A 21,592-nucleotide genomic window follows, 5' to 3' on the forward strand; every position below is an offset into this window, starting at 1 on the left:
TTTCTCAATTTAATCTATTCAGCATTACAATTATATTTATTATTTCCTGATAAAAGCACATTTTACATTGGCAAAATTCTATGGATCTTCAGAGACACTTCGGAAGGGCCGTGGATGATGTAGGCTTCTCTCCTTGCTGCAGCCTTGGATCCCTGTGTATTTTTGTGGGAAGCGTATGGGCACAAAACCTTGTGCATTAGAAAGCTGTACATCCCTTGATGTTGTATATGATTCTGGGCAATCCAGGATCTCGGTCGCTACTACTGTTCAACCTGAAGCATTGTTGGTGCAATGTAAATGTGGTAAATTACTTGTAAACATCACTTATTTTATGTTCAAGCAACAGCTCTTTTGTTAAATTCTGTTTTCTGTACATTTATGTGCTTAGAGGACTTGTTAAAGACAGGTAGGTGCTATAGAAATGCACTTATTCCACAATATACAATACATGAAGGAGCCCAGCACTACTCACCTCTTCTCTATGGTACTCTGCGATGAGGTTGAAAGGCACAGTATACAGAGTGCTGGACATCACTCCAAACAGGGAGCACAGGGCCAGTGTGGAGTAGACGTTTGGAAACAGTGCAATCAATCCTGTACCCAGTCCGAACAATAGATATCCAGTGAAGTAAAGTCCTTTCAATCCAATGCAGGGTAAGAGGATTTTCTGCAGGTCTACAGAAGCAAAAATAAAAAATTATAACATTTTGAAGAAGAAATGCTTTGCCGAATTTTTAATGTAAATACTGGTGAGCCCAAAAAAACCCAGATTTGCAAAAATTATGACATGTAAGAATTGTTTGTAAAAAAGCACGTCTTCCTAGGTCTTTGTGCACCAAGATGAATTAGTGAGAAACAGGGTCTCTATGTATGTCAAACACCCATGCTTTCAAAGACTTCGGAAAATATAGGTGTGGACGGGAACTTCTACATTAAGATGAACACTGCTCCAAACATTGGGCAAATAAAGGCAGGGTGCATCTAGCCATCCTGATTCAGTGAAATAGCCCACCTTCACCAAGTAGCTTGACATTTATGACAAAAGCCCATATGAGGTGTAAGGGTGGTCGTTCGAGCTTAGAAAAGGCGTCTAGTATGTATACTCTGCTAAGTGAACTAGGCATAACATTTTAAAATGAATTTGTTTTCCACAATCATCTGCACAGTGTTTTATTATGGGCAGTTCTTGTGACTACTCTAAGACTACCACATTTTGAAGCATCATAAAATATTCTCTTGGCCTCAAATATTTATAATTAGCATAATCGATTCTCTATACTACCAAAGATAAGTATGCCGTAAGTAGTCAGTATTGATCATGATAAGGTAACGCATTCTTACATTTTTCCAAGTAAACAAAGCCAGTGATCTGTGGCGCCAGCAGCAGAGATGCTCAGGTGCCTGGGTCTTAGTGTAGCTAACACACAGAAGCAAGAATGAGACCGCATATAATCAAACATCCTGTCAGTGGCCATCTTAGCAGAAGTGAGGACTGAGGAATGCAGACTGCTGTCACAGCACCAAGTGCGGACAAAGGGGGAGGAGCCTACGACGACTCGTGCTCTGAGGCCACGGGCTGACTGTCACCCCGCCACATGATGCCAGCAAACGGAATTTACAATCGATAATCCCAGCTTCTCTTCTGTCGCTCCGTGCTGCCTTGCAGCCATACGGTTGTCACTGAGAGCAAATTCAAGCGCTCAGAACCTATGAGCCTAAAGTGATGGCTGCCAACTTTCTAGTTAAACATAATTTTAAACTCTGACAGCCAAGGCCGGGATCTTTATGAAGATCCAAGGATGCCAACCACCGAAAGGCGCTTCAAGGTTATTCACAAGAAGACGACGAGAGAAAAGCAGGGCCTTAATGATGCGAGGACAAAGCCCCGGTGCGACACTTTCATCCCGGCTTTCGTCCCTGTATTGTTTAATCTTGCAGGCAACGTTTTCTCGCAACTGGGCTGGTCTCAACAACAACGGCGCGGAGACAAGGCTCACTCCGAGGGAGATCATTAGAAGGTGGAGACGGCGCGCAAAGCCCGGCGCGCTTTCCAGGAATTAGAGAACAAGGCAAGCAGGGCGAGAATGGTACCCTGCGGCTCTACAATACAAGCGTTACCATTAATTGGACTGAACGCGCATATCCTCGAGCTGCTACGATGCACGATCCAGGGAGGCAAATGAAATGGTGAGAGACCCTTTTTCATACTCAATACTTTTTTTTCTGCAACAAGCTGCGTTAAAGACATCCAGAGAGCGGTGAAGCATCTTAAAGACGTACTACATGCAGTTTTTTTGCTGGTCTGCGCTAACATTACTTTTCGGTTTCATTTTTTGCTTCCACCGCTTTTTTGCTGGTGGAAACCCTTTACTCTGTCTCCATAAAGTAACGCTGTTTTAATGTATTACCCACCAAAACGCAATGCGGTCATAACCCATTACTTTACATTTCTCGTAGTGGAAACACCAAAACCGCACTTTTTACCACTGGCCCGGCACTAAATATGAGAGTGCTTGTGTTGTCAATCCATCGAAGTCCCAATGACTTCTATTCTAAATCTGTTGTCACACTGCCATGAATGTAATGCTGTTTTAAGAGTGTGACAGTGTATAACAGCGATCTGGTGTGGTGGTCCTTAGCAAAGACACAATATCTTCAAAAGAATAATTCATCGAGATTTCCACCTCAAATTTTAGACTTGAATACTGATGAGTGAGTGAAGCATTTATAGAGCGCTACGAATGCCGAGGCGTCTTGGCACTAAGCTGTAATGCATCTTGGTGACTTTGCAGGATGAACCTGATTAAATTCGCTTAGTCGAGAACAGACATGTTTTACGCATTCTACTAAACAGGGGTCTGCTTCCTTGTAGCCTAATGTCGCTCGGCCGCGAGGGCCATAGTTTTGCTGCCCCATAAGGCTCTCCGGATTTTTGGGACCTGGACTAGTTCTTTATTAGTTGTTCTGAGGTCACAGCGCAGGATTTGCCAGTGAAAAAGTTGTTGTAAATTCAATGCGCCCTTCCATATAGTGCCTTGTGCACCAAACACAGAGCTTTAAATTCAATGCGTTTTTGGACTGGAAGCCAATGAAGCTTGCTTATACTGTTGGAAATAGGATGGTATTTCGGGATGTTTAATAGGACCCTAGCTGCCGCGTTTTGCAGGGATCGGAGTTTTATTAATTGGCGTTTGTTAATTCCTAGAAGAAGCACATTACAGTAGTTGATTCTCGAAAGGATCAATGCCACCACCACAGTTTTGCGAAGACCTTGGGGAATGAATGGGAGAATTTTGCATAGGACCTTTAGGAAGAAGAAACACGAGGAGGTCAGGTGATTGCACTGGCCTGGAAAATTCAACTGATCGTTAAACACGACTCCTAGGTTCCTAGTCTTCCTAGTAGGTTCAGGGCACTGTCCAGCCTCCGCTGGCCACCATGACTGATTCCCGATTGAAGGACCCTTTCCGAACTCTACCACCTCTGTTTTATCAGTGTTTAGTTTAAGAAAATTCTGGTGCATCCTTTCAATAATGTGTTTCAGACAGTTGTAAAACATTCCTGCCACTGTTTCTACATTCGAAGATATAGATATTACTATCGGAGTGTCGTCGGCGTACGAAATCACAGAGAAACCGAGTGCTTTGATCAATCTAGCCAGCGGTGTGACGTAAATGTTAAACAGGGTCGGTGATAAAGCTGAGCCTTGCGGAACTCCACAAGGGAGGGCAAACGCCACAGATGTAAGGTTACCCGAGCACAACTTCTGTTCCCTGGAGGTCAGAAACGAGGTGAGTAGGGTTAGAGCCATCCCATTGATTCCTACTGCCTTCAGTCTCTGTGTTAATACTTGATGGTTCACAGTATCAAATGCTGCTGAGAGGTTTAATAGAATGAGGATAGCTCTCTCCCCGCTGTCCAACTGTTTGCGAATCTCCTCGGTGGCCATGGCTAACGCGGACTCAGTTGAGTGACGTGATCTGAAACCATGTTGGGTGGAAACTAGGAGGTCGTTGGATTCTAAGTATCCAATTAACTACTGATTGATGGATTTTTCCAGAATTTTGGCAGTCAATGGTAGACAGGATATAGGTCGGAAGTTTTTACTTTCGTGGGGTCCAGTGAGGGTTTCGTCAGTATGAGTTTGATGCAGGCTTTCTTCCACAAAGAAGGGAAAGTGCCTGCCATACAAACGTTGTTTATGAGAGGGGCCAGGAAGGTATTTACCCTGTCCGAGGCCATATGAAGTATGCTAAGGGGACAGGGATCCATCGGGGAGTCAGATGTTGTAACTTGTACCAATTTACTTACTATCTCCTGAGTTAGTGGTGGGAAACCTGACAGCTGGCAGGATAGGGGATTATCCTGGCTTGTGGTCTTAGTTAGCCTCCTGTTATTTGAGTCGAGGTGTTTTCTGAAAGCTTGCTATAGACACTTTGGACTTTAGCCTGGAAAAAGTTAGCCATCTTATTGCAGAAGGCTTGGTCTGGAGAGAATTGATTAGCCCGCTGCATTTTGGACAGAGTGGTAATGGTTTTAAACAGTTCTCTCGATGAGTTGTTAGCCGCCTCTATTTTAGTGGTAAAATAATTCTTTTTAGCATCAACGATTGCTTCTTTATATACCGTTCGGGCTCGCTTGTGGTCTAGTTTACCCTGCACGCTGTAATCCGATCTCCAGATCCGTTCTAAGCGCCTACATTTGGATTTAATGGTTTTGAGTTCTGTACTATACTACGGTGCTGAAGCTGTAGTTCTTCGCGGTTTACTAGTTTTTTCTGGGGCCAGTAAGTTAACTGCTGACCTGATCCAATTATCAAAATCAGCAGCCTTATTATTGTCTAGAGCTATGCTAGGGGAGTATCTATAAAGAGCTTCCTCCAGATTGTCTTTGTTGATTTTATGCCAGGGTGGAGTCTTAACTGACGGCAATCTACTGTGGGAGGTCACTTTCATCTCTGGACAAAGGAGTGTAAAGAAAACCGCTTTATGATCTGTCCATGTTAGTGGTAACATTTTATCCAAACCAACATTAGGGTTGTTCGTAAAAATGCCATCTGATGTATGGCCGACCTTATGAGTGGGTCCAGTTAAAACACAAGTCAGCCAAAAACCTTCCATGTTGTCTAACAGGGTGGACGCGTCTGCACTATTCCCACATTCCAGGTGAAAATTAAAATCACTGAGTGCCGTCAGTGTAGGGGAGTCTAAACAGGATTCCAGGAGTGTTTGCAGTGCTTATATAAAAGGGGCTCTAGGCCCCGGTGGCCGATAGAGGAGTAGACCGGGGAAAGCCAGGGTGTTACCTATTTTAATATTAAACATCATTGCTTCTGCTCCAGATAGATGAATGGGGTCATAAGTGGCCTTGAAGCAAGAGCGATAGATAATTGCTATGCCGCCTCCTCTATTGCTTTCCCTATCAATGCTAATCAGTTCGTAGCCAGCAGGAAACGCCTCATTCCAATCTGGCTCCGAGGTTTCCGTGGCCCAGGTTTCTGTTAGGAAAACCAGGTCAGGGTTCGAGGTCTGCATCAGGTGCTCAAACTCATATTTATGTTTTATTAGAGATCTGGAATTCAGCAACAAGCCAGTTAGTGTTTTAACCCCAATCTCCTGTGATTTATTTTTCCCTCGACCGGGATAGAGTGGGTGATCTGCCGTACAAGTGGCTGCAGCAGCACTATCTCAGCGATCAGTGGCTCTTTTAGTGGGTCTAGACTCCGGTTACTCCATAAGCTACGCTGCTGTGAACCTGCCAGCGAATGAGAATTCACAGCCGTTGCAGTGATAGCGTTCAATATCCCTCTTTCTGTTAAATAATGGAGCATGGCAGCCCTTACCTTTGTCACATGCAAGCAGCTGCTCCCTTGTGTACACATGAGGGGGAATATGCACAGGGATCCTGGCGTAAGGCACAATTCGGACGCTGATGGGTGCAGACGGGCTTGCCTTTGGCGGGCCAGCGGCGCACCCGCTGCGCGGTGGCGTCTGCATGCTTTTTATCCCCGTGTCCCAAAAACTAGAGCGCTGACCTTATGAAGCGGGCCCGGCCTTACATACGGGCACCGCAGGTCAGTTACAACAGCACAAGGCGCGACGAGGTAAAATTCTACAATTTAAAAGGTTGGGTGCAAATAAAACCGTGAATTCAGCAGTAAAAACAGTTCGGTAAACAATATAACAGCTTGGTTAAGTTCTAAGTGTATGCGTAAGCGATTCAAGTATCAGCCTACCAGTTACACCGACATTACATCAAATTTCCTGCCAAAATACTGCTCACTTTCACTACCATGGTTTTTAAAAGCATGAGACATCCATAAATTGCAGAAAAGAATCGTGGACACACATGTTACTAATTGATCAGACCATACCTAGAGCAATAGAGGGTAAGCAGAGACGATGATATGAAATAAGGATTTATATGAGCACGGACATGCCCCAAGGCGCTAATATAATAGTCCTGATATACAACTCGACAGCTGGCTCTAAATTGCACTTTAATTCTGGCCTTCTTACAGGGTAAAGAGCCACGTTTTAAGGCCTTCCTGAAAGGATTCTGTATCTTCAGACAAATAAGGTGACAAGGAAGAGAGTTCCAGAGCACTGCTGCCGCCACCAAAAAGGCTCTGCCTCCCGAACTTCTTTTTTACGAAATCTGGGGACGACAACCAGATATGGACTGCAGAGCGGAGATTTCTGATTGGGTCATACCATAGAAACAGGATTTTAATTCCTCAAACACTTGCATTATACAAGGATTTATTAACAATGCACAGTGCTTTAAACATAATGCTCTTTTTCACCAGCAACCATTGAAGTTCGAATATTCCTCTAGTGACAGACTGATATTTTGGGATGTCTAGGGTCAGCATTTTGCACCATTTGCAGCTTTGTTTGTGCCGTCTTGTTAATATCGCGGTAAAGAGCATTGAAATAATCAAGCCTGGATGAAACTTGCGCTAGGGCTACTTGTTGCGCCCGTTTGCAGCGAAGATGCCCAGGGCTTAACAAGAGCAATAATTAAGCTTGCATAGGGCCATAATCACACTGCCTAGGTTTAATATGCCTTATGTCTTGGGAATATGCAGTCTTTAACGAAAGAAAGGTAAGAAGATGTAAACAATGCAACCATTGGTGCATATCAATTCAAGTTCTTGCATTTAAGTACAACGGTATAAAATATAGACAGTCCAATATGCTCCATTTTGTCAAATGCATGGGCGTCTCCGTCATTCGTTTAGATGTTCTTAACAGTCATAGCAACATAACTAAAAGTCAGCACTGGTTTGCGGAGAGATTTCGCTTAAAAATGGGGACTAATATATAGTAACAAGGATGTCAGTCATTTTTGCATCTTGATAGTAGCTTTTAGTAACAGCATTACTTTCTTTTAAACATTTCTAAAAGCTTGGGATATAATCCTAATTATAACAATAATTTCATATTTACCTCATCAGGGGTAGCAAGTGCTATATAAATCCAAACCCTTCTCTCTTCCATCCCTCCACTGTCCTTTCAACCCAAATAACAGACTAACATGTCCATCGTTATAATTAACTTCATATTTCCCTAGATTAATTCACTACTAATCCAGTTTGGGTTCCGGAAGAGTGTGCTACCCGCCAAAAAGCACTTTAATGCCTCATCAGGGGTAGTAAGCGCTATATAAATGCAATTACAATACAATATTTGTAAAGCACAACTTATCACCCCTAGGGATTACCAGGCGCTGGGGGCCATCGGGTACAGACTTACACATCTAAACAAAATCATATACTGCACAGGACTAATTTCCTGCCAAAGGTCATATGGCTGGATTAAAAAAGCCAAAAGCGTACCCTTCAAAGTACAAATATTATAGTTAACAATTTTCTGTTGTTGAAAATATTAGTCTATATGCAAGATAAACAAACATCAATAACATAATGTGAACTAGCCCCCGTCCCCACCAAGGTACACGCCATAGGAAACAAAAAGTCAAAAACAGATCCATTGCATCACATTGAAGTATCTTCCACAAGTACCCAAAACATCACCAGTCCCAACCCAGGGCACCCGTCAAAGTCTACCTCTTGCGTTGCTCATCAGAAAGAAAGAAAAATGCACTGCATTCCTATGCAATTAGGCACACCAATCAATGCCAGAGAGCCAACCGCCCCAAACTCTCTCACATTTTTTTGTCACATCCACTGCCACGATAGGCTTCCCTTTCCACTACCCAACAGTGTTCCATGCCGGAAACCTGGTCCTGGTGTAGGGGAAGGATTCCTTAGTCCCATTTCCTAGCTAAGACTCTTTCCGCCACCATACACTATATGTTCACTAGGAGCTTGCAATAACATGTGTGGTCGGTCTGTCCCTATATCACCAGTAGTTTAATCCCAGGCTGGAGCTCCAATGATATACCTTTTGCTTCTTCCAAGGTACCCCATACCACTTCCCAGAAGCTTTGGAGTCAAGGGCTGCTCCAGAGCGCGTGATAAAACTTCCAATCCCGACTGCATCCCCTAAGAGAATCGGGATCTGCAGCCCTGCCAGCCTATGAAGCAGTATGCATGTATAGTAGACTCTGTGCTAGATTTTAAATTGGATCAAACGGAGAGTCGTAGAGGATGGCCACGCCCGCTGGATAACACTTAAAAAACAAACATTCATGCATAGACCAATAAAACTTCTTCTAAGATGCTAAAATGGCATCAAACTTACGAGCTACATTTGGAAATAAAAACAAAAAAAAGGGGGGGCAGGATAGACATTTTAATCATAACAACCCTGTCAATAACTGAAAGAGGAAGTGATTTTCAACCTGCAAAAAGAGACTGAGATTTACGTATAATGCAATAAGGATCCACTGCGTGATCAGAAAAGTAAATCGCTAAGTGCCATTTGGGATTCTGATTGCAATTAGGTCTAAGTTTTGGCGGTAAAGTATCTGGAGTGATACTAAATAAAACAAACTCTGTTTTGCCCTCATTGATTAAGTAGCCCCGCCCCTTCCACTCAATTCAATACACATTCTTAATGCTTGCAGAGCTACTCCAATATTTCTATAGTCTGTAAGCAAAAAAAGGGAGACATCATCTGCATATCATTTCATCTTTCCCCAATCTTCGAAGGGTGGGTGAATTCCCCCAAGGGAACTAACATATTGAGCTAGAGGTTCAATAAATAAAGCTAAAAGAATAGAGGTAGGGGACACCCTTACCAAAACCTCTAATAGAAAATACAGTACCTGCACACTGATTATTAACTTTCACTTGTACCGGTGCACCTTTATACAGCTGAGCAATGGACCTCGTGAGTAGTGATTGAGACTTACAATTTCAAGAATCAAACATAAGAATTTCTAACTCACGAGGTTGAACGCCTTTTAGGCATCAAGAAAGACAATAGCCACAAAATTATTATCTGCAGAAATAAGATCTACATACTCCAATAGGTAATGTGTATTAGCATTAAAATTGCATCCACTAACAAAACCGTTCTGATCGGGATGAATTCTAATATAATAATAGCATTGGTACGGTTGGCTAGTATTTCAGTGAATATTTTATAATCATTGTTAAGGATTGTTATTGGCCTATATGAGGATGTAATGGTTTCATGTTTCCCTTTAAAAAAAAAAAAAATTAACACTCCCTTTTTAAAAGAAGGCGGAATCAATTCACCTAAAGGAATTGAATTAAACAACTTTGCTAAAGGGATAATAATAAAGTGGAAAAGCATTTATAGGATTCAGCACCAAACCATCTTCCCTTTGGGATTTAGACCATGGCAGTTGGCATATTACGTCTCTTCTTTCAGCACAGGTGATAGGCCTCACCAAACGACATGCAACTCCAGCATCTAACATTGGAAGTTGAACTTCTTGCAAAAATCTATCTACTGTGAGAGACTCCTTGCTCAAATTCACCCTCTTATACAATGAGGAATAATAGTCTACAAAAATGTTTTGGATCCCCGAAAGTTCATTAGTCAGGTTACCAGTTTTAGGATTTCTTAACCCAGGGATCATGTTCAGATTATTCTTTCTCCTTCGCTATTCAAGAAAAAAAAAAAACAGTTCCATCTTCTCAGCTTCTACGTAGTCCAGACAAGTAAAAAGTATGATTATTATGAACCTGCTCCCCCCCCCCCAATTGTTTTTTAAAGCCTCCATCTTGCCCCAAGTTTGATATGCTTTTTCCGATTGTTCACTTAAAGCATTCGTATATATGCGTTACTTGCAGCCAATTGTATATTATGCTGCTCCTCTCTCTTTTTCTTCTTCTGATACGTTGATTGTGAAATCAAATTTCCCCCAATTGTGGCTTTCAACGCTTCCCAGACTGTTCCCACATCAGCAGTATTATCGTTGTGTTGAAAATGATATTGAAACTGATCTCAATGCCTGAATATTTGTGTCTTGTTTAAGCATAATTTTATCAATAAATCAGATCCTTTGATATTTTGGGGCACGAAACAAAGAATTTTAAAATGACCATAGAATAATCTGAAAAGACTGCTACATAATACTGCTGCAACACTTTGCGGACAGTAAGAGGAAATAGGTATAGGTTTTTTCTAGAGGCGGATCTAAATGGTTTAGAGAAACAGGAGTAAACTCTCCCAGTCAAATGTAGCCTCCACCAGAGATCTTCAACTCCTAGCTCAACACAGAAATCGGTAAAGATTTTTTCCATTTGTTTCAATTGTTGAGTTTGACTGAGATTCAAAGATGAACTATTGGAAGAGGGTGAAACATAAAAATTCCCTCCCACAAATAGGATCCTAGGTAAGTTGCACAGTTCCCACTATAAAGAAAAAAGAGGGGGTTTTATTGTGTATATGCCCACAGTGCGAAACCCGGCTGCGTCATTGATGTTTTGAAGAATAAAAAGATTTTTTTTGTTGAAACTTCACACTATGGCTTCCTTGAAGAAAAATATATTGACAACATTGAACAAGTGTACACCAGAAGAAAACGAAGAGAAAAACTTCTATAGTAAAATTGTTGGACAATTGCGGTACTCTTTTGTGTTTATTTTGCTTATTTGTTTTCGTGGTTTTTCAGAGTAGTTTGATCATTAGGGTGAGTGCCTATTATTACCACTTAATAGGATTAGCATCTGTGCGGCCACATATAGCCAGAACTACTCTTGCTTTGGGATTGTTTTAATTCTTGCTATATTTCGTTTGGCTACAGTGAATCCAAGGGTGACCAATATTTTATCAGCTGCTGAGAGATCGGTTGATTCCCAAATGTTTAACAAGCACCACTTTGGCGAAATCTCCATGACACCCCAGCATGTGTGCCTCATACTTATTGCCACCGCCTCCCAATAAGGCTGGAGCACTGGGCATTCCCATAGTAGATGGAAAAAAAGTACCTTCCAGCCCACACCCTCTCAGGCACCCCGGCGACTAAGCCCTCCTCATCTTAGCCATGGTTGTGCAGGAGTAGTAAATTTGATGTAGAACTTTCAATTGCACCAACCAAAATCCAGAGCGTATAGCTACCTCCCTGGTGGATGCCAGCATCTTCTGTCACTTATTGTCAAGTTGCCCCAAGTCTTCCCGCCACCTATCTCTGAGGTGTAACACAGGGTCTGGTGAGTGGTTAATAATTGTACAGTAGGTCAAGGAGATAGCTGGTGCATGCATGAATCCATCTAGCAACCTGTCCTCTAGCGGCACAGCCTCCAGGCAACTCTACTCCCTTTGGTATCACTCCCCCCAGGGCATGTCTAATTCGATGATATCAGTAAGACTCTGTAGGAGCCGATTGGTATTACCTGCTAAAGTCTTCAAAGGATTTCAGTGTTCCCTCTGCCCACAGGCCTTTGACTTGTGAAAAACCTATTAAGTCCCATTTCTTGAAACTTTGGTATTTGGCCAGTAAGCCCAGCTGGGCTGAGTCCCACATTGGGGTTGCCTGGGTCTACCATGCCAACCTAGCATAGCAGTTACGGAGTGCCAAAGTCTTACCATAGTTGCTGTCGGGCTGGGACAAGAAGTTCTGCGCCCTCCTCCATAAAGCACTCTAAGGTATCCCCCTGGCTGCATGTTCCGATGATCCATTCTGTAGTTGGGCTGGCCAATAATACTGTTTAAGAGTAGGGAGCGATATATCCCCATCATACCAGCTCTGAGACTACTTCGCAAATGATATCCTAGGGGCTCCACCATCCCAAAGGAGCATTCGAGTGAGAGACTATTGCTCTGTAATAGGTAGGGGGAACCAGAAATGGGGTATTTTGCAAGATGTAGAGGAAATGTGGCAGCGCTATCATCTTGAACAAGCCGCTTTCCCTAACATGGACAGGGGTAAGGCCTTCCACCGTTGGACATCACTTCTCAGTCTCTGAAGCGTGGGGTTCCAGATTGTGCTCCTCAAAGGCCTGTGGGCCTCTAGTTATAAACAGCCCCAAGTATCGAAATCCCTCTGTGACTACCCTGGCCTCACATCATCGGGGAAGCTGCACATCTGTCCCACTAAGTATATAAATTAAAGACTTGTCCCAATTTATCGCATAGCCAGAGTATCTACGATAAAGTAAAAAAATATGCAGTATTCTATGAAGTGTGATGTATGGGCTCTCCACATAAAGTAGGATGTCGTCTGCATAGAGGGAGATCCTGTCCTCCAAGTCTTCCATTCATATAAGCACTTTAATTAAAGGGTCTCCCCATCTCCAGACCGCCAGTGGCTCTATCACCAGGGTGAATATCAGTTTGGAGAGGGGGCAACCCAGTATCGTGCTCCTAAACAACTGTAAGCTGCTGACATCCCTCCATTCACTGTTATCTGTGCCAAGGGATCCTTATAGAGCAGACGAATCGGGAGCAAAAGTGTGGACGAATTCCCTGTTTTTCCAAGACTGCGAACATGAAAGGCCACTCAATAGTACTGAATGCCATTCGGGCATCTAAAGAGACTATCATTGTGTCTCCCTGAATTGTGGATGCACGGCCCAATACCCCATATAGAAGCCTCCGGTTTAGTGCAGTGTGTCTATTCGGCATAAAACCAGATCGATCAGGGTGTATCAATGTGTTAATAATCGGGGACAGTCAAGTGGCTAGTAATTTAGCCAAAATCTTGATTTCTGCGTTAAGCAGAGAGATTGGACTGTAAGAAGAGTACAGCTCAGGTGGTTTACCTGGTTTGGGAATTACAACTATTTTGGCCAATTGCTGATCGGCTGATAATGTCCCACTCTCATGACTTTCCTGAAACATTTTTTTGAGGTAGAGGGTGTCCTTAGATGCGGTGAGCTTATACAATTCGATGGGAAGGCCATCAGGGCCCATCACCTTGCATGCATTTAATGCACGGATGGCTTGAGAAATCTCACCATTTGTGAGGTCTTGCTCCAGGCAATCTCTTTAGTCAGTCGCCAGACTGGGCATATTAATCCCGTGGAGTAGATGCCATTTAGCATCTAAAGAGACATCAGAGGATAGGGTTTGAAGTGCAGTGTAATACTGCGCAAACTCATCTGCAATCCATTGCCCGTCACTTACTTGCTATCCCACAGCATTCACTATCTCAAACACCCAAAGCAATGACATCTCTCTCCTGTCTAACCATACCAGGTGTTTACTAGCTTTATCACCAACTTCATACAAACGACATTGTGCTGCCCTATATACCGCCCTGGCTGCCGCATCCGCTACAGCTTTGTATTTTTTCCGTTTGAGCACCAGGTAATATTGAACATCCCCCTGGGTCTCAGAGGGAGGCTTAGCTTCTAATTTCTGAATCTCTTGTTCAATCAAGAGCAACTTTGCTGCTTTTTAGGTCGAGCCTAGCGCAGCACGCATGCGCTTCTCTAGGAAATCGACCTCTTGGAATCACTTCAGCTTTTCAGCAAACTCCTGCGTGTGGAGTTTGCTGAAAAGCTGAAGTGATGGGCCATTGCATGTGGCTTTCAAAAATTGAAAGCCCGCAATTGGCCAAAGGTGGGTGCATATCCCACCTTTCACAGTAAATGTATCTGCCCACGGCCTACAGCTTGCCGGAGCAAGCAGCGGCACCATCTGTTTCTAATCAGCGCGGTCGCTGCGCTGCTTGTTTTTTTTCTTGTTTTAGCTATAAACAATGCCTCCCCAAAGGACAAAGGCGCGTAGGACTGTTTGCCAGCGTTCATTGGGGGCGGTTTCTCAGACTCTGAAAAAGCAGCATTTAAAAAAACAGAAGTTACTGATTTTCAGCACAGGAAGGAAGGCAGGAAACTCACAAAGTTCGGCGTGCCACTGCCATGGAAACAAAGTCAACTTTTTAAGGTCTGGTAAAAAGCACTTTGCGGCGAGATAAATTCCCTTCATGCGAGAGGCACTTCACACCCACTTAGAGCCCAGGTGGGCTGCTGTGGTCTACTGGGGATTACATGGGATGTCTTGTGACTTGCAATAACACGGACTCCTTCTCGTTAACAATAGGCGAGCACGAAGTCCTATCAATGTATGTCTTTTCCATGTCAAGTGTTTTGTCAAACAGTGATCCAGATGTGGAGGTGTGCGTTCAGTTTCCTTCTCTGCTGTCAAACACCCTATTAGCCACCTGTGCTCGGATGCGGCTTTTGACTGACAGGCCGGAGGGCGCCAAAGTGCTTCTCAGTGGCCCCGTGACGGAGATGGAGCAGGTGGCGGGGGGAGGAGCAGAGCAGGGGGCTGTAGGTTCTTGGTAAGTCTTTGACATCAGAGAAGATGGCCTATACAGCCCTGGATAAATTTAGTTATAGTAACTTTGTTTACTGCCGTGGACAGTGGGAAACCCAGTATTTATCTTGGTCTGCCACCGCCCCCCCCAACCAAGTCATGGAGTTCCCATAATCTTACATAAGTGCATCCTACTGTAGTGTAGTTCATATATCCCTGATAGGCTCTGCGCATTGCAATAACATACACTATAGATTTGACATAGGACTAAGGTCAGTATGTCTCTATCGAGAATATTAAACTTAATTACTTGTGTGTGGCAGCTAACTCAGAGGTCACTAGAAACTTCTCGAATATACAAGAAGGGATTAGTCTCTGACAACCGCACAACATGACAACTTTGTTTCCTTTTAGAATCGGAACAGTCTCAGAATCGTAGAAACAATAGATAACAGTTTCACTCAGTCAATCGTGCATGCTTCGTTTCTACAGATTTGCACAGAAAAAGAGAGACGGGCGTTTCAATAAAAGGGTTTATTGAACAGTCCTATTTCACATGCAAGAGATATGAATTGCTACAATCGTAACACAGACTGCGAAGTAAAATATGTACGAGGTTAGCAGTAAGATAAAATAATATTGCAATAGCATGGTTTGTAGCTATGACATATATTAATCAAAATACATACATAAATAACATACGCTAAAATGTGTTACTCATCTGATGCTTCTAAATTGTTCTACCCCAGTGTATCAAACCTAAGTGCAGTATGAGGTTTGAAGTAGGTGTCAATTCTAAAGTATAGCTAGCTATATTTTAGTTTAGCCAAGAGTTGCCAAAAGTTTCTCTAAGTTCTAGTCAGCTCCATACCTTAGAATGAGAGAGGTTGGAATCTCTTTTCTGGACTCGATAGTCCAGAAAGGCAAGTCAGAGAGCACTAGAGCTGGATTCTCTGCGAATAGGATGGCAGCGTCAGTGCATCAGGCTGGAACTCAATCTCCTTCCGAACTTGCCGTGGTGAACCGCGTAGTCTGGGTTGGATCGAATCCTCCGGGAACCGCAATTTGCCAGGGCAAGTGCTAGTATATTTATACCTTGAAGGTGTCTAGGAATGCCAGTATTGACGTAAAGGTCGGGCAGAGGAACGTCATGAATGAACCCCTAAGGAATAGATGTTCATGCAGACTTAATGAGTTCTTGGAGAAATCAATATTCAAGCGGAGGGAAATTCCTAAAGGCTTAAAGGTCTGGTTTTCCAAGAAGTCATTGTGACGTGGATGGACGGATGTAGGTGGCCATGCCTGCATTTGGTTTGTACGGACAATGTCTAAATAAGGGCCGGATTTCTATGTCCAAATAAGGGCAATGTGAATTATACCTATATAAGGGCATAAATATGGAAACCTATATACGGAATCTAAATCTGCACACAACACTACACCCGTTGAAAACAAACTTTTTTTTTTGGTTTTTTTTTTTTTTGAAACCGTTTATTACAGAGTTCAAAGAATATACAAAGATGGGCCTACAACCTTCAGGCCGGCCGCTAGCAAACAAGAGGAGCATATGATACACACAGTAGAACGCATGCTGCGGCAAAGGGAAGCGTACAGGAGTTAGCAGCGTTGGTGGCCACACCATCCGGACCCCACATGACGGTTTCTTTTTAACATAAATAACAGTTGAAAACAAACTTGACTCCATTATATACCCCTGGCTAAAACAAAATAACTCAGAATGTAACTACAGAATCCATCATCCACACAACCCCCATTTTTTGATCTCTCAACTGATGCTTCCCAGATAGTTCCTCCCTCGTCGATTACAAAATGAACCCAGCATATGAAAAAGGTCTCTACACTTAGAGCGCGGTTTGTGGCACTTAAAAGTAGGGCAAGTTGCAGACCCTGGAATCCAAACAGGGAAACCTTTTTTCTAATCAGAACTTTGCTCTTAGGTGAGACATTTATAGATCTGGTGTGGTGTGGTGATGAAGAAAATATTTTGACTTATTGTTATATGACATTCTCCTAGCTGCAATCGTCTACACCAATTAGTTAAGAGGTTTTCGGGTCGCAGGTTTTGAATAATGAAACAATGAGTTATGTCCATGTTCATGTATATATAGCTTGGTGAAGTGAAGGCTTAGTTTCATCATGACATAGGTGACGGGATCTGAACTCCCCATACCAGCAATACATCTAGGGATACTCCACCACCAAACAAACTTATTGGCAATTCCCCAAGGATAATATGTGACAGTCATTTCTGTAACTAAGATTGAGGTCTATAAAAATGAGTGTTGACAGAACATTGATTTGAGGAATACTCACGGGCAGGATATCATTGCTCTCATGTGTTAGTAACTGATGCATCCCCCAGACATGCATTTAGTTAATTATGTAGCATTATTCAGTGCTGCAGTTTTAGCTTGTGAAACAGCTAGGTTGGTAGGCAAACAATGATAAACAAATAAATAACATATCTAAATACCAAGTATTACGTGATCCACATAGAATGATATCACCTCGGACAGTAAGTTTTGAAATACCTTAATATCAGTGATTATTTAAAATTCATGTGCTACTTTATGATTGCTGGCTAAAAGGAAACTTACCTTTATTTAATAATGATGTATATTATATTTTAATCTATATTGAATCTGCTTTAATGCTGAATCATTGTACATTCACAACAGAGAGTAGTTGAATAAAATGCTTCAGTAGAGTGAGAGAAAATGCTTCCTCTTGGTTCTCTCAGACACCATATTCTGAGGAATGTACTTTTCCCAATAAGTAACCCCTCTGTATCAGACACTTTTCTCTCTTTCTTTTTGCACTTCAGTTTTTCAGCTTGTCTCGCTCTTCTTTCTCTGCATTTCCATTTTTGTCTCTGCATGGAAGTTTTTTTCATTTTATCTACATACCATTTTCTCTTTTTTCTCTGTTGTTCACCTGCCTGTCAATTTTGCACTGGTTGCTGGTCCCTTTTCACTCTGCATCTCACCTCTTTATTTAAAACATTTATTTGGCACCACAAGTCACCTTTTGGTCACTGTTTGTCTACATAACATATTCGCTTTAAGCAAAAACATTGGCAAAGCCAATAGCTCTGACTAACACTTATAAGTTCCCAAAGGCGAAACCTATTGGCTATGCCAATGCTTGTCCTTTTTTATGTCCTGCAATTAGGGAGATGCCTTGACCCCTCATTACCGTCTTAAACGCCTCCCAAAGGTCCCCCGCCAACTCTGACCCCTAGTTGTCCCTAAAGTAATTAGCAGCTGACTCCTGGAGGACTGAACTTATATGTGGAATTTTAAAGTAGCAGGGGTTGGGGCGGGGAGTATGTGTCTTCACACCCTTTGCTGTCGACCGAACGTTGCTAGAATAGGGGAATGGTCAGAGATACCCCTCGCAAGGTGATGGATATCACAATGTCGAAAGCTGTAATATATAGTCCAGTCAGGAGGTGGGTCCGTGTACCCTGGAGTGAAAGGTATATTGACGGGTCATGGGGTGAACGGTCCTCCATACATCGACTAAGCCCATTCCCGCCAGAAAATCCAACAGCAATCTACCCGCCATCTCACTTGTACGTGCGGGCCAGCGGTCCATCTCTACATCAACGACTGCATTACAGTCACCTCCCACCAATAATTCACCTTCTGAGAGATTGAGAATAAATGAACTCAAGACCGCAGAAGCCGAGGTATGCAGTCTAGGTGGAACGTATAGTGAGATAAGATTGAAAAGTCACCCCTCCCAGTACCCCGTGAGGGCCACAAATCTACCTTGAGTGTCATGCGTGACCTGTCTTAAGGTGAAAGGGAAGGGAGTTGTGGAGTAGGATGCCCACTCCCCTGGAACCCTGTGTATAGCTTGCATGTGTCACTAACTTACAGCCCCATCTATTTAATGAACAATAGGAAGTTCCCTGGAGATGGGTCTCTTGTAGGAAGACTACATCTGGGGAATTTTTCTTCAAGTACTGCAGGACTATGCTCAGCTTTATCCTGTCTCCTTGGCCATTGGCATTCCAAGTAAGGATCTTGAAACTAAATGTTGGTGTAAGGATCGGCATTGGAAACACACTCAGAAGGTCTACACATGGGGACAGGGGACAAGGGCACACGGGCCATATGTTGTCTACCTATTCCCCCTGCTAAGGAGGATGCGTGTGACTTCAGTATTACAACAAGCATAACCCGGGATGGTCTTACTGATGTCACTACAATCTTATTGCTGAAAGAGCAACAAACAATTACCCTAAAACAAATACACGAATAAAAACAAGAATTCCCCTGTCTCTGTATAGTGGACCTAAAATTGCCCCCGTTACCTATTTGTAGAGGAGTATAGGCTCGCCAAGGAGCCAACCCGTCGTTGCACCCCCTTTACTGAAGCAAATGTTGTCCCCTTTAGTTCGAAAGTCAATTGCATTGGTGTACACTGGAAAGTTCAAATTAAACAGTACCCCTTCCCTACTATCTCTGAGGGAGAGGCCCGGACACCCCCAACCAGACCCATTCCCCCTAGGGACTCGTCCCCAGTGCCAAAAGCCACCAGAACTCAACACTGGATCGCAGATAAGTTTGGTCCACACAGCAGACCTAAGATATTCCGGTGTCTCACTCTTCAGCTGCCCCCTCTTCCTTTTGATGTTGCCTCTGTGTGGTGAGGTCTTTTTCCCTCTGGCTTTTTCGAGCTCATCTTTAGCCGGCCTCCAGCCTTCTAGCCAGTTCCATGCCTCTTCAGGTGTTTCAAAGAACCATGACTTATTCTCTGCTTCTACCCAGAGTTTGCCAGGAAAATCATAGCATATTTCAGGCCTCAATCACGTATGGTCTTCTTAACTTGCAGGAAGGAGCGCCTCAATTTTTTAATACATGGGGTTAAAGGCTGGAAAGAACGTAACATTGACATTCTCAAGCTCGAGTGGGGGCGCAGCTCAGGGTCTGCAGGATCACATCCCGGTCTCTATAATTATAGATCTGGGCTACAATTGGACAAGGGGGTGCTCTGGAGGGCTCCCTGCTTCTCGGTCTACCGAGAAATAATTGGAAAGTCTGCGGGGCTGTAGTTTTTCAGCACCAGGTCTTCTACGAAAAGGTCGGCCGATGGACCCTCCGCTCGTTCGGGCACTCTCAATAGGCGTACATTATTGCAGCGTGACAGTCCTTCAAAATCCTCCACTTTAGCTTCCAACACATTGGAGCTTCACCGCAGTTCTTGTGCTGTGAGCACCTTAGTTTCACTTTGTAATGTGGCAATCTAGTCCTCAGCCAATTTCACACCAGCGCCCCGATTGGCTAATGGGCCACCTCCCGGGGCCTGACGGAAGCTTGACGTGGCCTTCGACCAGTGATCAATCCTTTCCACTCTCAGGGACTCACGGTTCTCCAGTTGCATAGAACGGCGCTGGATACTTCCCCAGTTCACACGTGTTTCGCTACTATGTTAAAATCCAGGCACAAATGTGTACAGGCCCCAGCCTCACACGCTGGCCCGGGGGTTCTGCAATAGGCCAGACGGCCTCGCCACCACCACAGATATCTTGCTTTCACAGCCTCGGTAGTCTCCCTCTTTCAAGGCTCCATCTGGGCACCTTATCGATCTCTCTTCTGTCCCTCAGCGTATTCCAATATCGGCGCCTCGACTCGCCTACCACTTCACTGCAGCCTGTCAATCACCACCCCAGTCGATTTCTGCACACAGGTCCCTCCAATCTTGGTAGGGGGCTCCTGAATGTCCCCCCACATTGCCACTTGCGTGACGGGTAGTAGCAGAGCCATCATATCAGGTGCTCCGCCCCTCGCGGGGTCAGCCTTTGTCTCTCCAATGCTCACACCTCTGTAGTTGGGCTCCGCTGCTAATCCAGCCTGGGGAGTCACACCCTCCAGCAGGCCACTGTCTGCGGTTTCACCTCGGGATCTTCGATTCTTCTGGGAGGGGTAGCGCTGGTCGTCCCCTGGATCCGCACATCTTGTGCTGCGGAAAAGATTCGACGGGTCAGGATATTTGTACAGATAAACTAGGGTTTATACGACGGGCGGCCGGAGCTCCGTTACAACGCAGCCACCTTGCTGGGATGCTAGCCACGCCCCCGTTTGGTTCAAATGTTGAATACTTTGAAAAATAACCCATTCAATCTACATCCCACTTATTTTAACTTTGTTTGGTCAATTCCAAGCAGTCGTTTTCCCTACCGTGCTCCGCTTCTCCTGCTTCCCAGCATGGTCTGTCCGCACCCACCCATACCCTATCACACCTTTAACCCCCAGTGGGCCACTACAGAAAGTCCTAGCCCCCGGAAGCTAAAATCAACCATCTCCTGCTTTCAATTGGTGCATTGTTGGTGCACCTGCAGTGACCTGGTACATTAGTCCCCTCCCTTCAGGCCACTTACCTGAGCCAAAAAGGGGTCTGCTTCTGAAGACAATGCAAAGATATGAAACCGTCCTGCCCAGAGAAATTTCACCTCGGCTGGTTGTACCAGCCAAGCTTTGGCACCATTTGCCCTGATTGTTTCAATCAAATGTTTAAACTCCAAATGGCGTTGGGAGGTCACACAATCTGGAAAAAGTTTGAAGTGTTATGTTCTGTAATGTACCCCAATATAGGCCTGGGTAGTCACCTAACCTTTCACCTACATTTTCCCTGCCATTGCACTACATAATGGCTTTTTGGTATTGACCTTTTATCTAGTTAGGTGCTGCGTAATTGTTGTGTGGTTTTCCCAGAAAACTAGCCTCAATGATTCTGCATAAGGATTCTCAGAATCACAGTAGGATTACCATCTTCTGTATAATAACTATGTAAAAGGGTCATCCCTTCCGTCATCCTCGGCTGACATGACACAGCAAGTTAGAACCCCAGAGGGTACCTTTTGGGTATATAAACACCACATCTTTGCTGGGGCAGGCAGAGGAGAAAGACTTCCATGC

General features: G+C 43.9%; 1 protein-coding gene across 1 annotated transcript in view; it reads right to left on the reverse strand.

Annotated features, from left to right (window-relative positions):
* Nucleotides 1-21,592, reverse strand: part of SLC45A2 (solute carrier family 45 member 2) — a 227,067-nt gene that overhangs the window by 86,578 nt on the left and 118,897 nt on the right. The window contains exon 6 of the mRNA XM_085630828.1: nt 473-675. Within this exon, the coding sequence (XP_085486954.1) occupies nt 473-675 (203 nt within the window). The remainder of the gene's footprint in view (nt 1-472; nt 676-21,592) is intronic.

The sequence above is a fragment of the Triturus cristatus genome, chromosome 2_1 (genome assembly GCF_964204655.1).
Source record: "Triturus cristatus chromosome 2_1, aTriCri1.1, whole genome shotgun sequence".
In the NCBI taxonomy this organism is placed as follows: domain Eukaryota; kingdom Metazoa; phylum Chordata; class Amphibia; order Caudata; family Salamandridae; genus Triturus; species Triturus cristatus.